General features: G+C 46.9%; 1 protein-coding gene across 1 annotated transcript in view; it reads left to right on the forward strand.

Moving 5' to 3' along the window:
* The window catches only part of UNC45B (unc-45 myosin chaperone B), a 25,204-nt gene extending 16,231 nt beyond the window's left edge, over positions 1 to 8,973 (forward strand). Inside the window, exons 9-17 of the mRNA XM_026656547.2 lie at positions 1 to 131; positions 1,661 to 1,961; positions 2,515 to 2,609; positions 3,214 to 3,355; positions 3,802 to 3,942; positions 4,923 to 5,050; positions 5,954 to 6,020; positions 8,462 to 8,575; positions 8,681 to 8,973. The exon at positions 1 to 131 is cut by the window's left edge and continues 11 nt beyond it. Coding sequence (XP_026512332.1) covers positions 1 to 131; positions 1,661 to 1,961; positions 2,515 to 2,609; positions 3,214 to 3,355; positions 3,802 to 3,942; positions 4,923 to 5,050; positions 5,954 to 6,020; positions 8,462 to 8,575; positions 8,681 to 8,800 — 1,239 coding nt within the window. The 3' untranslated portion in view covers positions 8,801 to 8,973. The remainder of the gene's footprint in view (positions 132 to 1,660; positions 1,962 to 2,514; positions 2,610 to 3,213; positions 3,356 to 3,801; positions 3,943 to 4,922; positions 5,051 to 5,953; positions 6,021 to 8,461; positions 8,576 to 8,680) is intronic.
* Positions 8,974 to 11,498: the final 2,525 nt, after the last annotated feature.

An 11,498-nucleotide genomic window follows, 5' to 3' on the forward strand; every position in this document is an offset into this window, starting at 1 on the left:
CTGCCCAACTGCCTGCCCTTAACGGAGAACACCCGGATGACCGCTTCCATTCTCCTGAACAAGCTGTATGATGACCTGCGATGTGATCCCGAGCGAGATAACTTCCGAGAGATCTGTGAAGAGTACATCAAGTGAGTCAGGGCGGGGATGGAGCACTTCATGGGGAGGGACACCCAGAAATGCAGAGTCGAGCTCTCAAGGACCTGGGATTGGAGCAGATGCTGTGTAATGCTTTCAGATTCTTAGCAGTGGGGACTGGGCCAAAATAAAATGTGCCCTGTGTCTTTTATTCTTCCACTGGAGTTAAAAAGCTCTTTGCAGGCTAGAGCTCTTCAAGGGAGGAGGCAACCGGAAAAGCACTAGGCAGCGAGGACTACGTCACCAGGTGCAGCGTCCCGGCCTTTGTAACAGGGTTAATTCCCAACAGTCAAGAGGCCCTAGGCAGGGTAGAGCCGGTAAACACTCTATAGCGCTAACCCTTAGGCAGGGGAGTGCTGGCAAAACAGGCAGGGAGGCAATCATGGGGTGGCAGGGGTCAGCTGGGATCCTCCACCAACACACTGACCGGCTGTTAAGCCACAACACCATCAACTAAACCTTTGGGCTACTTCCTACCCAAGTTCCAGCTCTGGCTCAGTGGTCTCCGGTTTGTCAGGGTATTCGGCCACCAGCAGTCCTACCAGCTTCAGCTCCGCCTCGGGCCTCCCCAGGTCAAGGCCGCCGCCTGGCTCGGCAGCAAGCAGGACGTGTCTGTCTCCTTCCCTGGCTCGACCTCTACTGGGTTAGGGGCTCTGCCTTTTGTACTTCCTGCCCCGCCTCTCAGCTTCCGGTGGGAGGGCCGGAGCTGGCCAGACTCCGCCCAGCTGGGTGGAGAAAGTGGTCCCTCCCCCTCTGGCTCAAAGGGAGGCCTCGCTACACACTGAATGGTTCAACAGATTGATAATGGAAACACGGAGCCTCTCCTCTTCAGGCTGCCCTTGAAATCTACAAGCCACGGCGCAGTCATCAGTGACTGAACGCAGGCCCTCTTCCGAATGACGTAATCCACATCTTGCACTTATAAAGTGCTTTGCACCCATACCTCTGCAAGCACTTGCATGGTGGCTTAGCGTTTTTAATCCACCGATGGATAAACGGAGATACAGGGAGGTGAAGTGCCTCACTAAGGGTCACGCAAGTCAAGGGTAGAGCTGGGAATAGAAACCGGGACTAACTCCCGGTCTGGTGCTTTCCTCCACTGGGCCACAATGTAAGTTTCATTTCTGTTCTGAGTGAACCTGTGTCCATGTCATCCAAGTAACGCAGTCTGGCAGTTAGAAAGGGAATCCTTTTCTTTGAACTCTTTTCGGGTAAAGGCGTTAGAAGGTAGTTCCATCTCCGTCGTTCAGAGGAGGTTCCTCTACTCATGGGTGGGGTATTGTGGAAAACTCACATTGCTTTTTCCCCGCACTGTTCCTATCTTGTGGATAAAAATAAGGGGATGTTCAGAGTTGGTCGCCGTGATAAAAGGTGCTGGACTAGACTCCAGTTTGGAAATGGAGCCCTGTTTGATAGAGGATGGTGGCCACAATGTGTGGCCCTCAAAGAAAGAGACAATAACACTGCAGTCTCCCCCTCTAATCCCACCCCCTGCTGATTTTTTTTCTGCTGCCCCCTACAGGAGCAAGGTTGACCCTCAGGACATGGATAAGACTCTCCATGCCGTCCAGACAGTGTCTGGGATCATGCAAGGGCCTTTTGACTTGGGCAACAAGTTGCTGGGCATGACGGGTGTCATGGAGATGATGGTGGCTTTGTGTGGCTCTGAAAGAGAGATCGACCAGCTGGTGGCTGTGGAGGCCCTCATCCACGCTTCCACCAAGCTGAGCCGGGCCACCTTCATCATCACCAATGGAGTGACGCTGCTGAAGGAAGTCTACAAGAAGACCAAGAATGAGAAGATCAAAATTCGAGCTCTAGTGGTAAGTTTTCAGCCCTCAGCCTGCTCTGCTACCTGCCAACACTTTATCATCCTGTCCTAGGAAGAGCTCTACCTCTGGATTCAATCTAGGTTTGCAATCCTGCGAAGTAGTAGCATCCGGTGCTCAGCTAGGGTACTATCCGTAAGAGCTTGCACTCGCGTTCCTCCGCTAAAGAGTTTGGGGAAGGAGGAGGGCATGGCAGCTTGCAGGTCTCCGCAGAGAACAAGCTTTGTAATGCAACAAGAGTCTCCTACGCCTTGTGTCTGCCATCTTGGATTCCTCTCCATGAGGCAGTGGAATAGCAGTTTCTTTTAGGGCTTGTGCATGGGGACTAAAGTCTCTTCCTTCATATAATGGACAGTGAATGGAGTCAGGGCTTCAAACATATAAATGGAAAACCTGCTTAAAGCAATACAGAACTCTGCTGTAATCTGTATCCGTTTATGTGGAAGACAGTTCATTACCTTTCTCTTACATTTCAGCTGGACTTCTGAGGAGAATGTTACATATTCCTGTATCTAGCTACATAGTATCCTTTCAATCTCTTTCTCAGGGTCTTTGCAAGCTGGGATCAGCCGGAGGCACTGACTATGGCCTGCGACAATTTGCTGAGGGGTCCACAGAAAAGCTGGCAAAACAGTGCCGAAAGTAAGCAGAACTGAAAGGTGCTCTTGGGATTCCTCACCTGTTACTTGTGTTCCACTCCTTTCTTTCCAAAATATTGTTCAGTACCATCTCTACTGGAGGGTACATAGTACTTTCCCTCAGTTGACTAAAAAGTTGTCTAACACTGAGTCACTGATAACATCTAGAATAGATGATACTGAACAGAGGTTTCTAGCACTTCTGGAAACGTTTAGGTATCCATGCCTAGAACTCATACTTTATTTTCTGTTTGCCCGTCCCTACTTCACTTTTGTTAGCATCAAAGTCCATCTGGTTCCTCACTCACTCACCAGCTAAGAAACCAAAGAAGATAATCCTATTGCCTAAAAGGTATAATATATTAAAGGTCTCTCTTATAACATGCATAAGTACACCACCATTACCCAGATTCCCTAGGGGAACTTTGTATCCAAAGATAACTTTCACCATTAGGATCTATGGTTTCCTGAGTCTGCTGCATGGGGTCTGAAGATGCCGGTAAAAATAAAGCACAGTTCCCCAGCACCCTTAGGGGTTTTGCCTCTTCCTCTCCTGTAAATCTGTTCTCATCATTCAGGCAAAATGATGGAGCTTTTGTCTCGTTCAGGTGGCTGTGCAACACCAGCATTGACATCCGCACCAGGAAGTGGGCTGTGGAAGGTCTGGCGTACCTAACCTTGGATGCAGACGTGAAAGATGACTTTGTGGAAGATAAGCCAGCCCTGGAAGCCATGTTTGAATTAGCGAAGGTACTGTCTCCTCTCCACAGCCCCTTGTCACTCTAAAATAATCCCGTCTTCTGCCTCCAGCCTTGCAAACATTGCATGGGTTGATAATCTTGATGGGCAACCTTGAAGGTGACAAAGTGGGGGGGTGTTTATTACCATCATTCACTAACTGATATGATGCCTCTTAATGTCCCACCAAGCTGGTAACAGTCATCCACCAGCTGAACAGTATCTTCCTTCGGAGTGCTCTGTGTATCGCTTACCTCTTGCGGCATTGCTTATAAGTCTCTATACATCCTTAACGTGGTGATAATGAAGGGCAAAGATGTCCAGTAACTTGCCCAAAGCTACACTATAAAACCCAGAACAGAGTCCTAAACCCCAAACTCTTCTCCAGCCGCGACGCCACACCACCAGTGGTCCCCTCAACATCCCAATCCAGTTCAATGTTTCCATTGACTGTGCAGACAAGTGACAAGACGATCCTGTACTCTGTGGCTTCCACGCTGGTGAACTGTACCAACAGTTACGATGTCAAAGAGCTGGTCCCAGAGCTTGTGCAGCTGGCGCAGTTTTCCAAACAGCATGTTCCCGAGGAGCACCCCAAGGTAGGTTGGCTGTAGCCAGGACTGCCGACCCCCTATTCCTTTGCCTCAGATGGTGGGGATCCCAGAACCCCCAAAACAACCCTTCTGAGAAGTGCTGTATCCCCAGCTGCTTCAGGGGAAGGCTTAGCTATGGACTCCACATAGTAACGTTGCCCATCTCCTGCAGTTCCGGTTTTTACGTGTTGAGCTGTATGTCCCGGGGACTAAAGGACGATACAGAATATTTAAAGTTTTAAGCAGTGATTTTTTCATTATAGGGATGCCTCAAGGCCTCAAAATGAGACTGGGACCCCCATTGTGCTAGGGGCTTACATCCATAAAGTCAGTTCTTGTCCTGAAGAATTTACAAGCTAAACACGTAAAACAAAGGGCCGGGGGAAACCGAGGCACAGGAAAGCGATTTGCTCCAGGTCATGGGAGAGATGGGACCAGCAACAAGGTCTCCTGAGTCCCAGTCCATTAGAGACATGCTGCCTGTCTACCTGACGAGACAGGATCTTACCAGGCAGCAAGCCAGGGCGTGAATGTCCATCACAGCAGCTTGCCCCCACAGTAATATCATAGAATCTCAGGGTTGGAAGGGACCTCAGGAGGTCATCTAGTCCAACCCCTAGACAGATTTTTGCCCCAGATCCCTAAGTGACCCCCTCAAGGATTGAACTCACAACCCTGGGTTTAGCAGGCCAATGCGCAAACCACTGAGCTATCCCTCCTTCCATGTGGACATTGGTGCTGGTCACTAAAAGCTCCAGCGAGAGCAGTGATGTGCCTCCGTTTGAAACCGGGAGTCGTTACTGCATCCTGCAGAACTCTTAGTGCGCGGTGCCAGCGTCCCTACGGGACGGTACTGCAGGGCCAAGCTGTGCAGTCCGGCTTTCTCCGCAGTAACGGCTCGGGCAGACGAGGCCTAAGTACGTGGGGTGGTCGCTGTAGAGACTCTGATGGGAGCCCTGCTCATTCGTTTTTAATGCCCCTTTCAGGACAAGAAGGACTTTGTTTTGAAGCGAGTGAAACGGCTGCTGAAAGCTGGTGTCATTTCAGCCCTGGCCTGTATGGTGAAGGCTGATAGTGCCATCTTAACGGACCAGACCAAAGAGCTGCTAGCCAGGTATGCCTGCCTCACTCAAACACACATTTGAGGTGCAGAAGCAGCATATCTAGTACTGAGTCTGCATAGGGCAGCTGTTTGGGTACTTACTGTAGATGGTCTTACCCGAGAAAACCTTCACTTAAAACCTAACGTGGGGGCTCCACTGCATTTTACAGCTCCGTTTAAAGCCCAAGCGGCTTAAACTTCCAAGTCCCAGAATAAACTGGCTTGGTTGCAAATGTATTAACCACTGAGCCACATAAATTGCGCTTTGCGCGAAGAGCTTTAACTTTATGTCAAAAGAAAACTGTATGCTGTGGATTCACACCAATGAGCTCTGCTAATAAAAGCTAACGGTGGCAGCAGAGGAAAATGAGTTTTTTTTTTTTTTTTTTACAAACATCTAAATGTTGGTCCTGAAACTAATTGCCAATAGATCACTAGGCTGCAATTTGAATTGCTAATTTTACAAAACTTTATACAAATCTAATGGAACGGGGAGGAATTGAAGGGGATCAAAGCTGTTACAGTTTTCTAATTTATGGTGATAGAATCATAGAATATCAGGGCTGGAAGGGACCTCAGGAGGTCATTTAGTCCAACCCCCTGCTCAAAGCAGGAGCAACCCCAACTAAATCATCCCAGCCAGGGCTTTGTCAAGCCAGGCCTTAAAAACCTCTAAGGAAGGAGATTCCACCACCTCCCTAGGTAACCCGTTCCAGTGCTTCACCACCCTCCTAGTGAAAAAGTTTTTCCTAAGTGTTATTGCACTATATTAAAACTTCGGTATTACTGGTGAATATACCTGCTGAATTTAGTACTATTCACTGAACATCAGCCACTCGCATCATACCAGAGTGAACAGGTGGGATGGAGTCTCTTTGCAGATCGGTTTAACTGAGCAATGCTGGTTTTTTGCAGGGTATTCCTTGCCTTGTGTGAGGATCCCAAGGACCGTGGTACCATTGTAGCTCAAGGTGGTGGAAAGGTAACTCATCATTACACCTTTAGAATATTCTGAAACTCACAGTTAGCAATGTTCAGCCACTCCAAGCCATCTGGGTTTGCATATGTGGGGAACTGTCGTCATTTAACACAAGCCATGGGGTGCCTAAACTAATTATACACATTGTTAATGATCTAAAACCTTAACCCCTTGATAAAAGGGAAAGTGGACAGCCTGGTTATGGTTTTTAACTTGAGCAGGCAGGAAAACTAAATTCTTCTTGGAGTGATTGCACGTGTCTGTTCCACTGTAGGTGTCTGTGCGCTCCAGTGCACAGCTGTCGGAGAGTTTGTCCCTTACGCCAGTGGTGCTCTTGGACCTCTTAACGAGTCCGCCCCCCCATCACTTCCGCTTCACACACACAATCGTGGCTGCCTCCTCCACCCCAATCTTCAGGCCCTTCTCCTGGTGGCCTGGAGGCTTTGTAGTGAACTTCGGCAAAGGAGTCCTGCTCTAGAGAAGTTCAGGACGTGCTGCTGAACAATAGGAAATGACCAACTGGAAGTATTTACCTGGCTAAATAGAAGAGATTTTCCATCTGGACCAAACTGAAAGGGATTTTCCCTGTTCTTGCTTCTATTCAGCACATGCTGGACTCTCTTCTGCCCTTGAAACAACCAGCACTGGCGATTAGCCTATCGAATATACCTAAGGGCTATATCAGCATTGCACCCACATGTGGAGAACTGTTCTGTCTGTTCCAACCTGATGGCAATAAGATTTTTAAAGGGATTAGACAGACTGTTCCTGCAGGTACAGAGCCCTATTCCACCATGGAGCCGCCGTCTAGTCTTAACAAACCTGATGAGTCCCCCCACCACCTTGAGCCCTAGTGACTTGCTCTGTCGCACCTTTTGATGAAGGTAACGTTTTTAGTAGCCATTACATCAGCCAGGAGAGTGGAGGAGTTGAGGGTTCTAATATCTGATCCTCCATATGTGGATTTCTATGCAGACAAAGTCTACCTTTGTCCTCATTCAAGTTTTCTTACAAAAGTGGTCTCCACTTTTCCGATTAACTAAGCAATTTTCTTACTGACCTTCTTCCCAAAACCTCATGGTAATAAAGGGAAGGAGAGATGTCATGCTTTGGATGTTAGAGCTTTAGTGTTTTACCTGGAATGGACTAAACCTTTCAGGTCTTCCTCTCCACTGTTCATTGCATTTGCGGACAGAATGAAGGGCACTCCTGTTTCCATGCAAAGGATTTCGTCGTGGATACGTAGTTGTATTCAACTGTGTAACCAGTTGGCTACCATGAAGCCACCAAATAGTGTTCAGTCATTCAACTAGGTCCAAGTGACCTCTGCGGCTTTTCTGGCTAGCACGTCCATATTGAACGTTTGCAAAGCGGCAACTGATCATCATGTCATGCAGCAGCGTGGCGCAAGAGGCAATCTCTCAACAATCTAGAGACAATGTTAAATTTGGATGAGTGGTCTTCCAGTCCCTGTTCAAACAGACTCCAAACCCACCTCCAGATGGGACTGCCTGTGAGTCACCTACAGTGGAATGGGACAGGTGCAGTCACTCGAAAAACTAACTGGTGTTCAAGATGTGTTGCACATGTCCATTTCACAACCCGCCCTCCTTCCCTTCTCTGAGTCTTTCCGGTAGGAAGGAACTGAGGGGCTTCGGGGCAGCTCAGCCCTTTATGCCTGTGTGCAAGCCAGCAGAGGGCACTTGGGCCACCCCGACAGGAGTGCACAAACACCTACAGTGGAATGCACATGTGCAACACAACTTGACGCACAAAGTTATGGAAAGGTTAGTAACTGTTGTTTTTTACAAGACCAGCCTTTCCCCAATATTTTAAATATATACATACATACCCTCCCCAAACAAACAGAAGTGAACCAGGATTCAAATATCTGCCCTACCTAGCTGCCTCGCTTAGTGCACTACTAGCAGATTTGCTGAATGAGATGGGGCTTTTGTTTTCTTGCGTCCTCTTAAGAGATGACATTTCCTAAAGCGATGCTTGATGGGGTCCAATCACCGGTTGAGCACGTTAGCATTCGCCGATGCTGTGCTATAAACTCCAGAAGGTAGTGCCTCTACCAGGCACTTCAGTAATGATTTCCTCTAATATCTGCTGGCTCCTGCATCAGCCAGGAATCCCGTTCGACTGCGCAAGAGAAGTTGTCCATTGAAGTGGGCTCCTGAAACACTGTCCCTTCGGTCATGCCCCAGGCAGGCCACCATTGAAGCAATGAGAGTAGTTGATAGCCACTGAAGTAGTCTGTGGGCTCGTGTGTGGGTATTTGACAACACAGAAGCATGAGATCCGATGTGCTCTGCAATTCGGAGTTTATTTGGACAAAACTTGACTCTTCCAGAGGCTGTTCTGTAATAAGCTCGAATAAAATACAGACAATACTGTAAATCTTTTCATAAGCCTACATTCTCTGCTGTGTATAATAGGCCCTGATACCTCTGGCAATAGAAGGCACAGATGTCGGCAAAGTGAAGGCTTCTCATGCTCTAGCCAAAATTGCTGCCATTTCCAATCCAGACATAGCATTCCCAGGAGAGAGGGTAAGTAAATGCAATTTTCCCTTGAGGTATTTTTGTGATAAACCAATGGAAACGGAGAGAGATCCAGAAACCAAAGAGTGACGACCCAATATTCCCTACTCTTAGGTGTATGAGGTGGTCCGGCCGCTGGTCAGCTTGTTGAATACAGAGAGAGACGGGCTGCAGAATTATGAGGCTCTATTAGGTCTCACTAACTTGTCAGGAAGAAGTGACAAACTCAGGTAAGTTACAATGGTTTTGTCACCTTTTCCTCATACTGCCACTTAATCAGATTGTGAAATGTTTTAGAAAAGTCCAGATAAAGCAGACTCTCCTTTCAGGTTACGTCTGTATCGCTCAGGAAATGGCCCCCACAGACCAATGACTTGGTGGTGGGTTAGTGAAGTGTTTGAAGCTTTCCCCCCCCCCCCCATTAAAATGTTTAACCTTCATCAAAAAAATTTTTTAAAGGAAATTTGAGTTTTTGTTGAAAAGCTAAAAATTTGTTTTTCTGTAAAAACTGAAAAATATGAATATAATTTTTTTAAAAAGTTAAATTACTCAAAGCCACTTTTCATGTGAAAATCTCGGTGACATTTTTTCACCCAACTCTAGTCAGTTCCCTCCCAGGAGCTGGGTTCCTACTGTGGAACGATGCTACCCTTAAGTAGCAACATGAGACCAGCAGAGGGGAATTCTGTTTAATGTCTCACTCTAATTCTCATGGCATGTTTTGTCCGTATACCTGGGTTATCCACCACTTCAAACAGTCCTTCTCAGTTTAATAATCCCATGAGCCATCCAATCTCCAGGGAACTTTTTAAAACAGATATAGATCTTTGTGGCTCGTGGCCAAAATTTCTAGCCTTCTGACACTCAATGGCCTACATTAAAATAATCAGTGGTCTGTTGCATTAATATAGATGGAATATGTGGGCCCAAAAAGTCAAAGATGTTAGCGTGACCCTGTCACTGTCCAACATTAAACCGTTTTAAACTATTTGGTATACCGAGACGTCAGCTTACTTAGTACCATGACAAACACATCAGTAAACGTTCTTTTAACCTGTTGTTAAAGATACAGAAAAGAAAGAAAAGCAGTTAAAGCATTTGAAATGGAAAGTATTAAATAAGGGATTCATTTTAACACCATCCCTTGTTCCCTTTTCCTTTAGCTGAAGAGAGTTTTTAAGGAGAAGGGGAAAAAAAACTTGTTTGACGGCCTCTAAGATGTTTGCAGTGTTGTTGTAGTCTTGCTGGTCCCAGGATATTGGTGAGACAAGATGGATGAGATAATAAGATATTGTTTCACCCACCTTGTGTCTCTAGGATGGTAATAACTGTCCTGTGCTGGGGGGAAGAGAAGAAGTTGGATGGGCTGGAAATGTGTCTGCTGTTAAAGTCCGATCCTACTTCCTTTAAGATCAAACAAGACAGACACACACACACACAGACACACACACACACACCACAGGGAAGAGAAAAGAGCAGAACAGACAGAAAATGCAGCTTCTGTCTCTGGTGTTGGCTCTCCCTTGCAACCTCCCTGCTGGAGAAACACAGGCCTGGCACATTGTCTGATCAGCCACTCCAAGGCCTGTACCAGCATTGGGCTATGTAGGGCATTGCTTTTAGCTGCCTCTTTCTAGTCACAGGCTTATCGCAGTGCTACAAAATACGCAGTCTTGGCCAGACAAGCCAGACTCTTATTAAACAGACGGCAGAAGGAGAGGGATAGGAAAGAGGAAATTAGGGGGAAGGAAAAATATCTTTGGGGGGCGGGGGAGGAATAACAATGTAATAATAACCAGGGGGTGATTGGGATTCAGCTGGGCCCTGTGGAGGTGGTGATGTCGTCTGGCTCCTTCTCTCTGGCCAGGGCATCTTTCAGGATCAGGATGAAGAAGATCTGGGGTCCCAGGAGACAGTGGGGTTGGCAGCAAGATGGTGATGCTTGCCCCTTTCCCCCAGCCGGCCAGCCAGCTTTGTAGTAGCTCCGTCCCTCCATCTCGGCTAATTTCCCCCCAAAAGTCTCTTCTTTTTTTAAGAATCCCAAAAGGGAGAGGCTGGCGGAATAGCCGCCTCCTCATTATTCTGTTTACCAATTAAGCCTAATTTTCGACACGCCAATTTTGGTTTATTGATTTCTGATCTCCCCCTTTTCTCGCTTACCAGGCATGATCTTAACACGCTCCTTGAGTTCTAGCAGGGGGCCTTTGGGTTTGCACTAACCTTGTTTTTGTCTGCCTTTTGCACTTTTTCCTGTCAACATTTATTGTTGCAGGTGATGGTCACACTTTATGAACTTTCTCACAGTTGAGCTCAAATTTAAGGTAAATGTGTAGGCCCCATGATCACAACTGGTCTCATCACCCTCCTGCTACCCCAAACTTTTGTTTTTGTGGTCGAATTTATTTCGAGGAGGAAAAGAGGAGAAGTCTCAAGTACTGTTCCTTTAAGATTAGGGGAGATGTAAGCGGAGCAGCAAGAACCTGGAGACATACTTGCAAATCTGAAGGAAAGTCTGGGACAACGGAACACAAGTGTATCCATACTGCTTCACTTAAGGCTGTGTTTGCATGATGTGTAGCTGCATGGAACAGAACAGGCTGAAAAACAAAAGTCCTTAAAAGAAACTAAGGGGTCGGCAGATCAGGTTTCTGTCAGGGCAAACTGATGTGGCAAGCACCTGCTTCCTTCTGAATGCACTTTCAGGGTCAACTGGCAAAGTTCAGGGACAAAAAAAATCAATTAGAAATAGGGCTTCTGATTTTAGGTTTTAGCCAATAAACCCCAATAAAATACCCCCACTACAAAAAAAAATATGAAAGTGATGTCTATCTAATAAACACCGGAAAAGATGACTCAATTCATGTTGACATCACCTCTTTCCCAGTGCAGTCTATTTATATAGTTATGTTCCTGCTCCCTGGTTTGTATCTAA

Source organism: Terrapene carolina, unplaced genomic scaffold, assembly GCF_002925995.2.
Source record: "Terrapene carolina triunguis isolate 2854851 unplaced genomic scaffold, T_m_triunguis-2.0 Scaffold231, whole genome shotgun sequence".
NCBI classification, from domain to species: Eukaryota; Metazoa; Chordata; order Testudines; family Emydidae; genus Terrapene; species Terrapene triunguis.